At 35.4% G+C, this 19,496-nt stretch overlaps 1 protein-coding gene and 1 long non-coding RNA gene across 10 annotated transcripts in view; one reads left to right on the top strand and one right to left on the bottom strand.

Moving 5' to 3' along the window:
* zfh2 (Zn finger homeodomain 2) overlaps positions 1–19,496 on the top strand; it is a 617,436-nt gene that overhangs the window by 473,445 nt on the left and 124,495 nt on the right. For 8 of the 9 annotated variants that reach the window (XM_081745105.1, XM_081745107.1, XM_081745108.1 and 5 more), the window contains one exon: positions 1,663–5,147. In XM_081745105.1, the coding sequence (XP_081601231.1) occupies positions 1,709–5,147 (3,439 nt within the window). In that variant the 5' untranslated portion in view covers positions 1,663–1,708. Of the gene's footprint in view, positions 1–1,660; positions 5,148–19,496 lie in introns of all 9 variants that reach the window. The other variant, XM_081745104.1, reaches the window with a different exon arrangement.
* The window catches only part of LOC145674870 (uncharacterized), a 141,321-nt gene that overhangs the window by 35,831 nt on the left and 85,994 nt on the right, over positions 1–19,496 (bottom strand). The gene's annotated exons all lie outside the window — the stretch shown is intronic.

Raw genomic sequence — 19,496 nt, 5'->3', positions numbered from 1 at the left:
ATGGTGGAAAATGGTAAAATATATGATAAAATTGCAGTACATTTTATGTTCACATAATAATGCTTAAAAAAAAAACATAAACGTTCCGGGTAGTACAGGAAAACTCAACAAAAACTATTTTGGTGGAAAGGGATTGTAAATATCTTCGTAGGGGCGAACAAAAAAAGTTTCTTTCAATTATTATTATTATTATTATTATTATTATTATTATTATTATTATTATTATATTTCTGTTGTTATTTTGGATAAATAAAGAAATGACCCGATGTGGAGTCAGTTCTGCCTGGAACGCCTCATATATTTTATTACTGTGATACTCTAGACTACCACAGGAAAAATATAAATTTTTATTTTGAGAAATAACTTTCGTATTTTGTATCAATATGGCTAATAATATTTCGTAACTTGAATCCGACTAACTTCTACTCCCGTAAGTCCCGATTTTTCGAGAGCTTACACTGTATATTCAATCAATTATTGTGTGAAATGTTGATACTTTCAACTACACAAAGGAAACAAACTGCATCAGATAAAGCTTAGAAATACCGACATATCTCAAATTCTATACTGTCTTAACGTTAATTTTTCCTGTTATTTTGGTTCGATTATGCTTTTGATCTGGATAAACCAACAAAAGTGCTGAGATGTTTTAATAAAACACTTGTACTACAACAATATTGTGTGATAATATAAAATGCAACAATTTTATCTATTTTCAGACTTTTTTTGTAACGTTTTCTGGTCTCTTACAACATGTTTGTGTCAGTAACTTTTATTATTGTTGTGTTACTCTAATTTAATGTTACTGCAGTAATAAATTAATAAGGTTATTGTGGTATCAGTGGAATTGAAAGTACATAAGAGTCCTGTTTAAAAATTTAATTTCCACAGTTTGTTTAAATCTCTGTACCTCTCCTACCCTTACACGCAATTATGTGTGAGTGCTGCTGAGATTGAGATAATTGCATAATTCAATATTCCAGCAATATATTCTTTGACTATTTATTATTCAAGTTATTATTATTATTAGAATTGGGATTGGATCTATTTTGTAATTTATTAATTTGATATTTTGACTGGTATCACTGGTAAATGTACTCCCCTTTTTTGGCTGAGCTACATTGTGAATATTAACAAATAATTGAATATTTTAACAAAATAAATTACACCAGTAAATTTTCGAACGATTTAATCGATTATTGTTATTAAAACATTTGGTAAGAACAAGTAATGAACAACTGTTCAAATAAAAAATATTGGAAAAATTCTAAGAACACTTTCTTGTGCGTTTAAATGCCTTTCTTGTGCGTTTGCTGTTAGTACCTAACTGGGAAGTTTGTTGCAAAGAAGAGCCAAAGAGAATTGTCTCCGTTTATTGTTCATTTTAGTTAACGAATACTGAACGAAATGCTTGTAATGTCTGGCCTATTGAAAAAAAAAGGGGGGGATCCCCATCTACATCTTATTCCCACCTTCAATATTGTTGACCATGATCCTTCTTACGGTATGAGGACAGAGTTTTTGAACAAATGTTGAATGTTCTCTATCTTGTATGACTATAATTGAATGTTAAATTGTTATATGCTATAAGAAATATAAATTCAGTTGAAAAATATTGTCTTCTGATTATTAATTCTTGCTTTTTACTTCTCTTGTTTCTAGATTGGAGCCCGAGCAGCTATCAGCATGTGATGGTTGAAGTGCGGCTATGGAAGCGTCGGTCGCCATGCCAACTCCAACTGGCGACTCGGGCTCGTCTGCATCGCTAGAGGATCCTTTGTGTAGTCCAACCCGCGGCAGTCTGCTGCAGGATGAGCGAAATAACAACGGGCCATCAACACACCTCGCATCTTCTGTGACTGACCAGTCGAATTCCTTGCAACAAAATCGGAGGGAGGGGATCCAGGAACACAACATGAGCCCAGAAGAGGAGGCAGCGACATCTCCAGTGATTGGGAGGGAAGAGGGATCGTCCAAGGCAGTGATATTGCCAGAATCCAACACTTCAGCCGATACCAGTGATGACAAAGGAGCTGAAGATTTATCAGAAGTGAGCAACTTTAGGAGTTCAAAGGTAGATCATGAAAAGCAAGACGAGCAGAAGCAGCATCAGCAACAGGAAAATCGACCATTATCAGCTGCTCCCGATAACAAGAAAGCTGTAGATTTGGATTCGGCTCTTGATTCTACTAGTGATGTGGAGAAATTTGACGGTAAGATAGTGTACAATCCGGATGGTTCAGCGTACATCATTGAGGACAGTGAAATGAGTGACGATGACACGAGTTTAGACCTACCCCAACTGGACGGTTGCATTGTAGATGGTCGTGGGGTAAGCCTTTCACAGTTCCAGGTATTTCCACAAATTGCGAACGCTTTTTACGTGTCACGGAACCCCTCCCTCTATAGTGCCCTTTATGGTCAAGCCTATGCTAGCATTTTGCAAGATAAGAAAATAGTTCCTGAAGTTCCGATTATGCATAGTTACAGGGTCTATACTGTTCGTGATAAATCTGGTGATAGTGAAAGGAAAGACAACAATAATAGTAGTGCGGCTGTCAGTGGCAACAAATCTTCGAATAGTGGTGGTGATAGCGAAAAAGTTAAGGACAAGGCGAAATATTCCGCGTCGGACTGCTCCTCTGTTCCAATAAAACCCATCCTTATGTGTTTTATATGTAAACTTTCCTTTGGTTATGCAAAATCGTTCGTTGCCCATGCAATGGGTGATCACAATGTGGTTCTTTTGGACGACGAAAAGGATATACTTGGACATAAGAATGCATCAGCGATCATTCAGTGCGTGGGAAAAGATAAGGAGCCATTGGTGTCATTCTTGGAACCTTTGTCCCCAACACCGGCTGTTCCTAAAAGGGAAACGGGTTCGTCGTCTTCGTCCGCTGCTTATAGTAGCACGGGATCCACGTGTACCACCACTGCAGTGAAGAATCTGATGGCCGCCGTCAGTAGCAGTTGTAGTTCCCACTCCCACACTCCGATATCCTCCACCGGCATCACGGTCACCGCTCAGCTTGTTCCTAAGGACCAGAAACTTTTGTACAGTTCCGGGGTTGGCAGTGGCGGTGATGTAGGTGGTCAGGAGTCATCTTCACACCATTTACCAAGAATACACCCTTCACAACAAGATCATCATCACGGTGAATCTATTAGTGGTGTGTCAGAGTGCAACGCAAGTGGGGAAGAAGAAAAAAGTGATAGTGTAACGGGAAAGGACCTGGACAGTGTAGGAAACCAAGGTCGTCGAAGATCTCTCGACTCCGATAGGCCTAGTGTCCAACAGCTTCAATCTCATGTTCCTGAGACTTCGGTCTCCCTACCTCACAATGGTGGTAGTAGTAGTAATAACAATATAAGCAACAATAGTAATAGCACAAGCAGAGTGGGAGGTGTAATGGACTTAACGCGAAAGAGTCCTATAACATCGTCAGCCGGTAATGGACGCAGTAGTTCATCTCCAGGAGCCAGTATAAGTCCCTCAAATGTGAGTCCCTGTACAACAGCATCAATAATTACAAATCACCCATCGTACCCCACTCTTACCCAGCCGCCCAATTTTCTTACCGGCACTACAATAGGTGTTTGCCCTGACCATATAGGTGGAAGACCAAGTGGCGTCGAGTGCTCCAAGTGTGAACTCATTCTTAGTTCCTCCCGCCTCGGTGGGTTATCCGGCATGCATTCTCGGAATTCCTGCAAAACGTTAAAGTGTCCTAAGTGTAACTGGCACTACAAATATCAGGAGACATTGGAGATTCATATGAAGGAGAAGCATCCAGAGAATGAGACATCATGTATCTATTGCATCGCGGGACAACCTCATCCGAGGCTAGCTCGTGGCGAAACCTATACGTGTGGGTATAAACCATACAGATGTGAAGTCTGCAACTACTCAACCACTACAAAGGGAAATCTCAGCATACATATGCAATCGGACAAGCACTTGAATAACATGCAAGAGCTTCAGAACGGTGGAGTTCCTAATTCGGAGGCGGTTAACGTTCAGCAGCCGCCGCCGCCGTCCCATAAGGGTCTCGTGGCCTCGTCGCTTAGCCCGAGTGCCCAACCAAATCCTAAGCCTAAACCTACGTTCCGTTGCGACGTTTGTAACTACGAAACTAACGTAGCTCGCAATCTACGTATCCATATGACAAGTGAAAAACATACGCATAACATGATGGTCCTTCAACAGAACGTTAAGCATATGCAGCAGTTAAATGCATTACAGGCTCAAACGCAAATGAACTTTGATCCAGCGTCTATCCTTCATTTTCACCCAGGATTGACTTTACCAGGGGAAAAACCACCTCCCCACACAGAGGCTGCTTTGGCAGACATGGCTTACAACCAGGCATTGTTAATCCAGATGATGACCGGTGGACAGTTACCGCCACATATCCCACCTGAATTGGCACCGCATATGGACATGGGTCTAAATCCAGAGACTATGGAACCGCCCCCTGAACCACCTGATCCAAATCCTAGTTATCTTTTCCAGTGTTGTGTTTGTAATCTCTTTGCTTCTGATAGTCTGGAGGCTCTTTCTCACCACCTAACTCAAGATCGCACCAAACTGCGGGAGCAAGAAATACTCATGATAGTGGCAGGCAACTACATCTGTAAGTTGTGTACGTACAAAACAAATCTTAAGGCTAATTTCCAACTGCATTGCAAAACGGACAAGCATTTACAACGGCTTCAGCATGTTAATCATATCAAAGAAGGTGGACCGCGAAATGAGTGGAAGTTAAAGTATTTGAGTGTTTCGAATCCTATTCAAGTACGATGCAATGCGTGCGACTACTACACGAATAGCACGCATAAACTTCAGCTGCATGCAGCCAATCAAAGACACGAGGTCAGTTGCATTCTCTTTCGGCATCTGCAGAGTTGCGAATCAGGTATTCGAGAAGAGGCGCGGCTCTACCACTGTTCATTGTGCAACTTTTCAACAAAGGCCAAACTGCAACTTCTTCAGCACGTCCGTTCGATGAAGCATCTTCAGATGGAGCAATTGCACCAGCTCCAGCGACGCAGCGAGGGAAAGGAGCTTCAGACGGACATTGGGGAGGTGTTTCAGGTGATCAACCAGTCTGACTTGGAAGGGAGCCAACAGGAAAACGACACAGGTAAGAAATCAGTTTATCTATTTACATATTCGTGTCGCAATATTATAGCTATCTTGTTGATACTAGGGTTGTTAAGTCAACCAATAAATGGCCAAGTTACTTCAAAACTCAGATTTTAAAAGAATTGCATATATTAACAAGTTTCCATATCTGTTTCAACTTAGGTTATGTTTCAGAGCACTATAGAATTAACCTTGTTCCTATTACTGGATTATTTCTTTGTAATATTAGGAAACTAAGGGTGCAAGACTTGTCTTACATGTTTTGACATTAATGTTTGTAGGAAGAGAGTATATACAATTGCTTAAGTTTGATATGTATAGGTTTAAAATATTATTCTCTTCTTTTTGTGTGAGAAACTACACAGTACTTTGGTAGCCAGGATAAATCTGGATAAATATTGAAATTGCAGAAATAATTAGTTCAGGGATTGTCCAAATTCTATGAAACCATATTTTGTTAGTATTTCTTTTCCAGTTGAGAAATTTAAGGTTTTATGAAACTATATTTTATTAGTAGTTTTTTCCCAGTTGGAGTGGTCGATTCAAATTTAATAAAACCGTAGTTTATTAGTATTTCTTTCCCAGTTGGAATGGTCGATTCAGTTTTATAAAATCATATTTTATTAGTATTTATTTCTCAGTTGGAATGCTCGATTCAAGTTTTATGAAACCGTATTTTATTAGTATTTCTTTCCGAGTTCAAACATCCAGTGAAAATGGAAACTTTCTAGTAATTATTGGGCTCACCCCTTTCTTAGTTCGTGTTGTTGCATATTCTGTATATGACTGAAATATTTTTCTTAAAACATAATTTTAAAAAATATACCGCATAAAAAAAAAGTACTCTTAACAGCTTTTAAATCACGTAGCTTACAAATTGCATAGGTTTTATCCTGACTAAATTTTGTGCGTGACTACAAGACTACTTATGACCGAAAGTCGTTGTACTTTGTTTGGAGAACATTTCAAAATATCAACAATATAAAATTAACTATAGTTATTACCAGAGAATACGTGGATGGTAAATTAATCGGACGCATTACTCAACAGAATGTAACTTCAATATCGTAAAAAATCAAAAATGTTTAGATGTATGAGATTACTGATAACTGTGATAAATACAATTCAGTCACTTCTTTTCGCTTTAAGAAACCACACAATATGAGAACGCACAACCACGCAGTGAGGATAATAATAATAATAATAATAATAATAAACTTTAAAATTGTTAATTTTACACATTTTTATAACTACTTGAACGAATCATGAATTCTTAAATGACACAGGCAATCATTAGATCTCACACAGATTTATATTTCGCTAGAATGCTTGCAATGCCTGAAAAGTTTACTATACACTATGTTTAGATAATCATGTTTTGTTCAAATCAAGTTTTGCATTTACATATGCTTTTGTGAAGTTATGAGCGCGTAACAAACTTTTATACTAAAGCAATTGCAGTATATATCGTAGCGTAATATTGCGTTTTGATAGTGCAGTAAAACTTACTAACATTTTCACTTATTAATTTGACGCAGCTATTGAGTCTATGTAGATAGAACCTTATTCTACCTTGTTATTGGTCAATTGAACTCAAAAGCGGACAGTTTAGAGATAAATTTCAGTATATAATAGCAAGAGAAACGTGAAAGGTAATGAATCATTTTCAAGATATAGGCCTATACGTTATATAATACAAATAGGATAGAAATTTGTCTACACAATTGCATTGATTGTGGGTTTAAAAAAAAACTACGTGCAATGTTCGAAGTGGGGGAAAAAAGCAGAGGCGGTATGTTTTATTATGATTTTGATTCAACATATCTATTATTTAAATATTATCTTGATCACTGAAAAACCAGAGGCGGTATGGCATACCACCGCATACCGTCCCACTTCGACCACTGACTACGTGCTTTTGCCTCGTTGGCAAAGTTCTTGCTCAGGTTTGGTTTTACAGATATTGCCGTGTAGATATAAACGTGTCTTGGGATTTTGCTATCCTTAAAAATATAGCTGTGCCGAACGGAATACGAATGAGAAAATGTAACTAATAGTAGGGGAGAAAAGGACAATTTTTAGATGTGATTAGAAAGAGGGAGAGAAACTAAGGAACTGTATCGTAGAACGTTCTAGAAGGCAGGATGGAAGGAAAAATGAGAGATGGCGAAAGAGGCTACAGTTGATGGATAATATTAAAACAGAAATTTCTACTTGAAATTTTCTGCAAAATGATAAAAACGGAAATCTTCCGGAAAACAATAAACTGAAATTTTCGAGGAAAACGGAAATTTTCGGGAAAGTGGCGGAAAACTGAAAATTTCCAGAAAGCGGCGGAAAACGGAAAATGCGATTTCCGGAAACCGGAAAACTATTTTTCCCGAAATGGCCATTCCTACTTGAAAATAAAAAGAGGTTAGCTGAAGACCATGATGCATGAATGCTTCTCAGTTAATGCAGCAAATAAGCTACTGGTAATGCCAGAATGCCTATGATAATGAAACAACCTTAAGTTTTGATTCTTATGACATTTCTTTCTTCAAAAAATTTATATTTCCATTACTATCTACCACGTTTCTCGTTTTCTATAACTTTCTTCAATTAGACAACATCGTAAAGTAATTTGAGACCGACCTGAATTAACGACTAGCGAATTCAGATCAGGAAAGCTTGGCAAAATGAAGTTGTCAAAATGAGTTTGTACTAAGGTTTGACTAATATCCAAAAGACGTTAAAATTGCACATTGAATATTAAAGAAAGGAGGTTTTACGAGATAAAAATAGGTACTGGATATTGAAATTATTTTCAAGACTTTCTAATTTGTTGAGCTTGCGTACAATTTTTAGCATGCATGCGTGGCTTTTCAGTACATATGCATAATCTTTACCATGCAAATAATTCCAAGATGCCATCTTAGAATATGAAAAATAGAACAAGTAATTCCGTTATACTTACGAGACAATTGTTTGAAATATACAGTAATTGACAATAATAATATGTTAGAAGATAGTAAATCTTGATTTGAGGGTAACATCGGAAGTTGGTTCTGGAAGAATAGTTATGTAGGTTTATCCTAGTCTTGTCAGTATTAACAGTATTCATTTTACATAGTTACATCTTCAATCTTTGTAAATATGGTGTGCAATGAGAAATGCAACTTAAAAGTGAAGTTCAATATTGTACGGCAATTCAAATAAAAAATAAAACAGTTTCGTAGAGTTCCCTCGTGGCTAAGTGGTTAGCGTACGGGTCTTTGGCGTGGGAGACCGGGTTCGATTCGCAGCGGGAGCTCCTGTGGTTCTGATCCCATGTTAAGCTATAGGTCCACGTCACATATAGCCTTACTGCTGAAAGGGATGGTAAAATGAAATCAAATCAAATCAAACGAGACGTAATTAGTACAGTTTTGAGTAATAACATAATTTCGAAACATGCATATTAGATCATTAGAAGGTTAGCTATGGATATTAGATGCTCAAACTTGGGAATCCAGCTATCGGGTTCAATTGAGCTAATGCTCAATAATTTAGCGCAGAAAAGTGAGAGCTCGAGCCCTATAAGTGGATAGCGAACTAGAACCCAAGTCAAAGCAGGCTCGAGCTCCAATACGGTTAGTGAGTACTGCCACGAACGAATGCAAGGCCCGTTGCGGATAGCAGGTTGAGCCGTTAGCGAGTGCAGGATCAAGATTGTGCGAACTTGATTAACGATAGCGAACTTGAGCTCAAGCAACTGAGAATCTGATTGAGGTTGAGCCTTGTCTGAGGCTAATGAGCCTGAAGTCAAAGGAGCTCCATTTGCAATATGGCCATCTTTGGTTAGGGGGGAACGATGGGTAAATGGTAAAGCATTACTTGTGCTGCAAAGAGTCATAGGTTTGATGTCAAATTATATGAGTTTGTGTCGGACACCATTATCTTCAAGAATTTTCCCACTTCTTCTCACTGTCTTCTTTCCACGAATTTTCTTTTTATTCCTTATTCAGATTCATTCATCATCTGTCTCCTTTAGCCTAAATGATATAAAAACGAGACGTGAGAAACTCGAGATTTCGTTTAATTCAGGTGGACCAGTCAGTATTATTGGTGAAAAAACATACAGTCTTCTGTCCTACTGGTAGAAATATCCTCTCTGTTGGAAGCATTGGCCCTCTTCGTTGACCTAATGGCTGCTTATGGCAGTAGCCGTGTGGTTTCGGGCGTTTGGCTTCGAATCGCAAAGCGTAATTTATCATCGGTTCGAATCCCACTGAGGAGCATGGGCGTTTCTAACTGTCTTGTCAGCTTGAATTCCATAGATTATAGAATAGATTAAGAAACAATACAGAAGTCAGGGGTCGATTGGGGACAACCCTTTTTAGAAAATGGCTAGTGAACATGTTTTTGGTGTACAAGATTCCAGCTTCGATTCCCGGTGAGAGAGCATCGAACAGCAGCAGTACAGTGACTCAAATCCCTCTTGAAACTGTAGGTCTTATCATTTATAGCCTTGCTACTGAAAGAACGCTAATACAAATCAATTAACTAACTAACTAACTCTATGGCCTATGTAACCCGGAGGTTCAATGCCGCGTTCACAAAAGCTCTCCACTGACTTCTATCCTTAGCTAACTGCATCCAGTTTCTACTTTGTATTCCAATCTCTGCGAGATCCATCTTAATATTGTCCTCCCATCTGCGCCTAGGTCTTCCTAATGGTCGTTTTCCGATTGGTCTTCCTGTCAAGACTTTGAAAGCGTTTCTACTTTCTTCCATTCTAGCTACATGACCCGCCCACCTAAGCCTCCTAGACTTCACGACCCTAACAATGTTGGGTAAACCATATAAATTATGTAGTTCCTCGTTATGAAGTTTCCGCCATTCCCCATTCCCGTTCCTCTTGGGTCCGAATATTCGTCTCAGGATCTTGTTCTCGAATACAAATCAGTTAACATAATGGAAAAAACTATTCTTCAATAAGAAACTTCCATAAAACTCTCCTTCCAGCAACACGTCGTAAGGCCCACAATAATACGTAATTTTAGTATTAGCAACATATAAGATTCAATTAGAAAGATTTTATGGCATTAAAAGCTGGATATCGTCGCAACAAACCTGTAGTCCCGCTAATACAATTATTTTCTAAACAGTTTTATAAGTAGAGTAAGTTTGGTGATTTAATTTTCTAAAAGGTTTTTAAGTAGAGTAAATTTGCCGATTTAATTTTCTGAAAACTTTTGTTAGGACAGTAAGTTTGCCAAGTTAATTTATATATATATATATATATATATATATATATATATATATATATATATATATATATATATATATATATATATATATAAATCAAAGTAAAGGAAGTTCGTCGATTTAACTTTGTAAAACGTTTTGTAAGTAGAGTAAGTCCACAGATTTGATTTTCTATCAAGTTTTATAGGTAGAGTAAGTTCACTAATTTAATTTTCTGAAAAAAAGGTTTGTAAGTAGAATAAACTCGCCGGTTTAATTTTCTAAAAACTTTCGTTTGTAAAAAATAAGTTCGCAAATTTAGTTTTATGAAAAGTTTTTAGAGTAAGTTCGTTGGTTTAATTTTCTTTAAAAAAAAAAAGTTTTGTAAATAAAGTCGATTTAATTTTCTAAAAACTTTTGTTAGCATACCAATGTAATTTTTCTAAACAAAATAAGGTCGTTGATTTAATTTTAAAAAACTGTTCTAAGTAAAGTAAACTCACCGATTTAAGTAAAATTAAGTGCACTAGATGCAGAATATATTCCTAATTTGAAATAACTAGGTACGATATTTTAATAAAGGAGGTTGCTGGTACTCACTTCCATTATGCAATGCTTGAGAAAGATGAATTGGTATTTCTTGAATTATTATAATAAAGTGAATTTGTTGTTTCATTAAAGAAGCTCAGAGCGCTTTGTGATACTATATGCTGTCAACATTTGTTTTTGTGTATGATGAGTGTGATTATTACTATAATATTTAACTCAGACGCATTTCAAAAGCGCTTTTCATTGAATTGTTTCGCAAACCATAGTCAAGTCATTGCATCTGTCGTGTAGAGTTTTGATTTGTGAAAATTATGCAAGTTTGAATATTAGTGAATATTAGCGTGCATAAATTGTTTTCCGGTCTTTAGTTCTAGTTATTAATTTCAATAATAAAATATTACTCATTCAATTAGAAATAGTTTATGCATCACTGGCAGAGGTGTGTGTGTGTGTGTGTGTCACCGTTAGGGAAAGACAAAAACTAATATACAATCTGCTATTTAACATTGGTGTTCCAACATAATAAGAAATGTCAGATGTACTGGCAATGAACACCATGCTTTTTTACGCCATAAAAATGAGTTGTGTATTGGATTTCTCGTAAACTATGCATGAGAATTTATTCCCTCCCCGAATATCACTTATTTCGAGACAGTGTCTTTTGATTTTACGCCCCACGGTTATACAGTATAGGCTAAAAGAGACGATGATGTTGAGAAATGAATCAAATGATGGAATGAAGACAGTGAGAAAATCCCGAGAGAACTCATGCACACGATATTTGTCCAACACAAAGCTTATGTGGCGCGAGATGAGATCGACGCAACAAGGACCCCACACATCAGAAGTGAAACGCTCGACCATTGAGCCACCGCGTCCCCTTTCAGGCCAGTGACTACTCTTAGTAGTTTCATATTTGGACAACATTTATAGTTAAATCGATATTAAAATTAAAGAATTAATTAATTTTGAGCTGCGTCTCATTTATCATACAGTGTATAGTCTGCTTGCTAGTCATAATGAAAAGTCTGCTGACGGTATTCACAGTTTCGTCGTCATAGATATAGTTGTTACTATACAGCATCATTTTTTTTGTAAGGTTTGCAAATTATTTTTTCTCTGGAAAATGCGCATAAGGATTTTCACTCTCCTGTTTAATTTTGTTCAGCGTATTCAGATTTATTAAGTAATATGTGTGTGATTTTGGAACATCACTCCTCCAGCCGTTATACATTAATTATGTAGGATATAGAGAAGAAAGTAAAATAGGGGGGGTATGGAAAAGTTTGAAAAAAGTAAACATCGGGCAAAACACTTGATCTAATTTAGTCTGGAAGAAATGTCATTCCCGTTTTTTTTAAAATAAAAACGGTCAATAATAAAATACATTATTGATCCGTGTTGTGCTCGAAAGAAACAACTACTCTTCCCGTCCATTTGCACATTTTGCCATCCTTATTTTATTTTTTATTAATCCTGTTACTGCAGACAGTCTGTGAGCTGGAGTATCATTTTTTTTTATGGACATCAAAGATGTTGGCCAGCCTCCAGCTGCTGGTGCCGGGTACTTTTGCATGAAAGGATAATTACAGAATGCTCGATCTGTTTACAGCATTCAACCTAAAGAACGATACCGCATTCTATATAATTCTAGATCTAAAACATTTTAGCTTGTTTACAGATCTTTTTATGTATTTACGTTTGTATCTCATACATACAGAAGTACATATATGTATCTCATATATATATATATATATATATATATAGTGGAGAAAACTCATCGAATAATTTTACAATATTTATTAGCAGGGTGGATTGATTTAAATCAGTCTGATTTAAATCACGATTTTAATCAAGATTTAAATCACTTGATTTTTTAAATAAAAATCGTTGATTTAAATCAAATTCCGAAATGAATTAATTTAAAGTGAAAGTAAGTAAAATCCCGTTTCTCTTCTGTTATTCCGATTATGGAAGATAATAATCATAATACAGTGAGACTCAAATGTATGTAAGCACAGCATGAAACGAGTATCATGTGGGAACTATCAGGGAAAATCCCGTTTGAACGGGTTACGGGTGAACCCTGCTTTCTTCTCTTTGTAACACAGGGTTTTAAAATTTGTTCCAACGGGGAAATTACCATGGACATTTAAGATGAAAGCTCTTTTGTGTTCATGTCTATTTGTTTGTTTCCAGATAATAGGGGCGTATTTAGAGAATTCGATCCCCTCTCCGAAACAAAAAAAAAAAAAAAAAGATTTTAAAATTTTGGGCGAAATTTATGTACTAAATACATAGAAGTTCCTCGGGATCGTAATACGACAAATTTTGGATGCGTTAAAATATCGAATAATACTTTTGATAAAGTGGATACTTACCCCATTGCAGAACATGCCGCGATCTGCGATGTGATCGCAGAAAATTTGCCGCGCCTGTGCAGGAAAAATTGTAAGAGGAAATAAAATAGCCAACAGAAAAGTATAAAAACGTGCCTGCTATGTATAGATGTCTTAAATGCACAGACAACTCGCATTTGAACTGTTTTTCACGTCACATAAAGCATATTTTTAACAATCACAAGTGTTTCTTCTTCTGGAACTGATCATCTTGATTTTTTTATTTTGGAATTATTCAGTTCAAAATCTCTTATCATCGCGAATTGTGTCGAGGAATTTGAAGCTTTAAAATATATAAAACGATAATTATGCCTGTTGTGCTGTATGGTTGTGAAACATGGTCGCTTACGCTGAGGGAAGAACGCAGACTGAAAGTATTTGAGAATAAAATCCTGAAACGAATATTCGGAACCAAAAGGAACGGAAATGAGAAATGGCGAAAACTTCATGATGAGAAGCTGCATAATTTATACCATTCACCAAACATTGTTAGGGACATCAAATCTTGGAGGTTCAGTTGGGCAGGACTGTAGCGAGAATGGAAGAAAGTAGGAACGCTTTCAAAGTTTTAACTGGAAGTCCAATCGGAAAACGACCATTAGGAAGACCTAGTCGCACATGGGAGGGCAATATTAAGATGGATCTCGCAGAAATAAGAATACAAGATAGAAACTGGATTCAGTTGACTAAGGATAGAAGTCAGGAGAGCTTTTGTGAACATGGCATTGAACCTCCGGGTTCCATAGGTCATAGAGTGAGTTAGTTAATTTTAGGCGAAATTTATGTATTTTATATGTATTTCGTGCCGCTAGCTAGTTCCAATTGTTTAAAAATATGCCCCTGCCAAATATCAGTAACTTTCGTGAAAAGAAAAGTGTCATGTTGATATACATTGCTGTACTTTTTCCTTAATGCTTAAGAAACATTGTTTGGGATTGAAATAGGTTAACGATTGGGATTTAATTCAAAATTAAAACCCAATACTTTCACTTAAATGACATAATTAACATTTAATACTAATTCCTAATGTTTTTTCTTCAGTTCGCGACTTGTATCATACGAAGAAAAAGATTTGATTTAAATCAAAAAAATCGATTTAAATCAAAAAAATCAACAAAAATGATTTTTTTGAAAAAAATCATGATTTTTTTCCACCCTGTTTATTAGTGTTATATTAGAGTACAGTCAGCGACAAAAGTTCTTTCCGTTTGGTAAAATTTCTTTTGGCAATAACGGTGGTATGGTTGGAACGTACAGAAAATTACATTATTTTTAATTTAGTGAAAACTGTATTCAAATTGTTAGATTCGGATAAGTGTTCGAATACTTATTCGGATAATTATTCAAATAGTTAGCTACTCGTTATTGCAATATTTATCACTTATTATTATTCAAGAGTTATTCGGATAATTGGTTTAATATTGATTCGTTGTCCGGGTAATTCTTCGTACATTTATTCGATGTTCGGATAATTGTTCGATTATTTATTCGTTATTGTTCGGATAGTTATTGGTTATTCTAATAATTGTTCGAATATTTATTCGTTATTTGGATAAGTGTTCGAACCATGTTCCGATAATTGGTCGAATAGTTATTTATTATTAAGATAATTGTTCGAATAGTTTTTAGTTATTCGAATAATTGGTCGAATATCTTTTCGTTATTCGGATAATTGTTCAAATAGTTATTAGTTATTTGAATAATTGGTCGAATATCTTTTCGTTATTCCGATAATTGTTCGAATAGTTATTTGTTATTCAAATAGTTGTTCAAATATCTTTTCGTTATTCGGATAATTGTTCGAATAGTTATTCATTATGCGGATAATTGTTCAAATAGTTATTCATTATTTGAATAGTTTTTTCGAATATTTATTCGTTAGTTGTTAAATAATTATTTAGAAAAGTAATTCATCACGCTTTAAACTTAAAATCATTTTGAGGTTTCACTTTTAGAGAGATCTGCAACTTTAAGACTTTTTTTTTCCTATCTTATTGACAGACACAATCGTTGTAGTCAAAATTGTATGATGTAAATGGGAAACCAATTCACCAATCTTTTCACTATCCGTGATACAAACTACTGGCCATTGTTTATTCTGTATTTTTTTTTTCTTTTTCATTTGAATGTGAAGAACAGAAAGGAAAAAAAAAGTCTTCGTTTCACGGACTGAAAGTGGAATTAATTCAATTTCCTGTTTCGGGAGTCGGGAAATCTTTTACTTCTTTATGGTAAACGAAAATTCACTGAAGCCATTAAGTTTTTTATTTTTTTTGTCTGTATTTTTCTCTCCACTTACTGACTGTTTCAAACTAGATTTATTTTTTCTTTCCTTAATTTTTTTTTTTTTTTTTTAAGCAGAAAACGACTGTCGTTTAAAAATTGCATACATGTATGTAGGGTATGTACGAAAGTAAACTAAAGGAAACGCAGTGATTAATTGAAGAGAATATGAAAGAATTCAAGTACTTTATTATTCAGAGTTCCCTTTTATGTATTTAATTGGTAATAGCCATCATAAGAACAAAGCAATAAAGCAGAGAAGAGAGACAATCGTAGTTAATATGATACGTTGATACATAGAAAAGGAAGATACAATTAAGAACTAACTTGATCTGCGTGGATTGTAATATATGAATTAACTCGATTCCAAGGTTTTAACTCGATGTGGGTGAACTATAGTATAAAAATTAACTCGATCTTCGTGGACCATAAGAACTAATTTGATTCCAAATGTTGGAATGAAATATCTTAGGTATATGCACCCAATATTGTGGCTCGTTATCTGTATATTGTATACTATCCAAAGTAGTATTACCACGTTATCGATTGTATTGGAATCAAGTCAAAAACTGTTTGTCTTATGTGATCTCCTTTACAGTATAGTTTCATCTAAAATTTTTACAATTCTCCATCTTCTGATCTTAGTTCTCTCATGAGATCTAAACTTAACGTCTTCAATCTCACACAATACTTGTTTTTCTTGAGTCCCACAGACTATCCCTTATCAGACACTCCTGAATCGGCATATGCACAATTCTGTGACACTTTCAACACTCTCCCCCTCTTTACTTCTTCCAAAAAGCCAGATCACTCTGTAAATGTCTTTTTATTCTATCATCTGTTACTATCCTCATTTTGTTCTTCCTAGGACTTCCCTGAACGATATATGCATCGTGGAACTCTTCAAACCAATCTTCTGGATTGACATGCCCATTTATATTCTCCATTACAACAGAAGGATATGAACTTGTCTTTTGCCTACTCGACACACTTTCCACAATTTTGGGTTCCTTCTTAACTCTCTGCTTATATTCCTTCTGTTTCTTTTCCTCCTCTTCCGTCTTGCTTATCTTGTCCAATGTAATTGAAAATAGTAGATATTGCATTTGCCTGTAAGAAGCATTCGAGTTGCCTGATTGACCCATAGTGGTAGTGTCTGCATCCCCCTTACAGACTTCAGAACCAGATTCCTGTTTCACTGGCTTATTCTTAAAGATATGAGGATCTTCAAGGTGTTTAATTGTATGTTTTCATCTTGGGTTTTGTTTCTCTTTAGCAAAACAGGCTCTAGCTAAGTGTACCTTGGAAAGACATTGAAAACATCGTTTAGACTTTGCTGGACAAATCTTATCTTTGTGATCACGCAAACATGGTTTACATAACATGGACACTTAAAAAAAAAATACGCAATATTGTTGATGCCGGGTAAAGACTTGTACGTCCAACCTTTGTATGTGTATACTTGTATACCACTTGTCTTTTTAACGAGGCAATTTCTTCCTTTAACAAAGTTTTTTCTTTTTGCTGGAGACTCGCTGCCATCCACAATCTCATATTGACGTTTGTCAACTTCTGTATGTTTTCCCACCGAGAGCTTAGATTTATCCTATTGACTGCGCCATTATTGGATTGAAATATCTTAAAAATATATGCACACTTGTGGTTGTTATCTGTTTATTGTATACTATCGAAAATAATTTGTATCACGTTATCAATTTTATCGGAATCAAGTCAAAAACTTAACTTATGCGATCTGCTTTTACTAATTTTTCGTCCTTTGTCTTTAATTATCTTATACTATTACACTATAGTTTCATTGAGAATTCTTACAATTCTCTATCTTCTGATCTTGGATCTCTCACAACATCTAAACTTAATATCTTAAATCTCATACAATACTTGTTTATCTTGAGTCGCAGAGATTATCCCTTATCATTCACTCGTGAATCGGTATGTCATTTAGTAAAGGCTTTGAATGACCTCATGGTGCAAGTTCAGCTGCGTGATCAGTAGTCAGCGCATGCCTTTAACGCCATTATTTCTGGCTTTCTTGAACTCTTTTACTACAAGAAGCCTTGTTGTTGCTTTAGGATGCTGAGATATACAGAAAATTCTATTTTCATTGGAAATTAACCGAATACATCTACTTCATGATTTTATTTGTGACCTTGCAGAAAACAAGAAATATGTATATACGAGTACATGTACTATTGTCGAAAATGAATGTAACGGTTAATCGGAACTCGACAGTCTATGCTAAATGGATGTCAAGATATTTTGAAGTTTTTATTAAACCATTACTTTTATAAAATTTAGTAATTATTACGTCAGTTTGGCACCTACGAAAATTACTGTTCCGCGTTGAAAGGTGAAAGGATGTATTGTGTAGCACCTCTCGTCATTATTTTCTTAAAAACACAAATGCAGCCAGTGTGCTTTATGAACACTAAAGAATCTTTATTTCTTACTATATTATATGTATTTTTTTTGTTTTATTTTATTTAAGAGCAGGCATTTTTAATATGCTGTCAAAAGGTGAATGTAATGGTAGGGCCCCAATAAGGAAGTAGCATATTTCTTTAGGTTTTTTTTTTTTTTTTTTTTTTTTTTTTTTTTTTTTTAAATACCTTAACATCGCTCACGTTAGGGAAATCTTTTCAAAATTCAGTGGAAGTGAAGGCTCTTATATATAGTCAGTCAGTAACACTTTTAAGACAGATCTCGTTGTCTCGAGATATCAGGCAGTTTATAGCACTTCGTGTTCAGAAGGCGTGCAGTAGCTAGAACATGGAGATTGGCTGAGAAATGCACGAAATTTCTGAATGGCTTGATGAGAATTTGGCCGAAGTCTTATGTTAATTGCCTTCGCCTCCTCTCCGTCTCTCTCTCAACGGGGCAATGCCTTACACCTTAAGAAGAAAATTATTTTTATTATAAACGAATATTTTTTTCTTTAAATATTTCTTTTTGTTGTGCACGTCTGATATTTCTTTTATTGACAAGGTATTTATATTCATTTCATGCACCAAGTTTAATGGGAAAAGATTCAATCTGTAGTTATTAAATGAAATCGAAGTCTGTTTCTCTTGCACAAAAGACAATGAACTTTTCGCTTAATAAAAGTGATTGCATGATGTTTCAACCTGTGTATCATGGCTAGCTGTCTATCTGTAAATTATTGCAAGGGTGATTTTAGCACTATCATTGAACTAGCAACCAAATGGCTTGGAAATAACCAATACCTTAAACATACCTTTTGTTTTAATTCCTTATTAGATCATTATGATCTTCGAACTTTTATATTTTATTTGATTTTGTACATACTAGACTACTATAATCTCCGAACTTCGATATTTCATATGACCGTAGTTACTAGACCACTATAATCTCTGAACTTCGATATTACATATGACTGTAAATACTAGACCACTATAATCTCTGAACTTTGATATTTCATGTGACTTTATAATTACTAGACCACTATAATCTCTGAGCTTCGATATTTCATATGACTTTGTAGTTATTAGACCACTACAATCTCCGAACTTTGTATGATATTTCATATGACTTTGTAATTACTAGACCACTATAATCTCTGAAGTTCGATATTTCATATGATTTACTAGAACATTATAATCTCTGAAGTTCGATATTTCATATGACTTATAATTACTAGAACATTATAATTTCTGAAATTCGACATTTCATACGACTTCGTAAAATACTAAACCTTTATGGTCCCCAAGCTTTATATTTCGATCTTTCTTGACACTGGATCACTATGCTCTCCAAACTTAGATATTCATTTCGTTCATTCGTTTGTTTGTTTCGTTATTTTGAAATGTACAAAGCTGAGGTGGATTTACGAGAAGAAAATTGCGTATTATTTCCTCCGAAATTGTGAATCT

This window comes from Thermobia domestica, chromosome 18 (genome assembly GCF_964235325.1).
Source record: "Thermobia domestica chromosome 18, izTheDome1.hap1.1, whole genome shotgun sequence".
Lineage (NCBI taxonomy): Eukaryota > Metazoa > Arthropoda > Insecta > Zygentoma > Lepismatidae > Thermobia > Thermobia domestica.
This window is presented reverse-complemented; position numbering and strand designations above follow the sequence as displayed.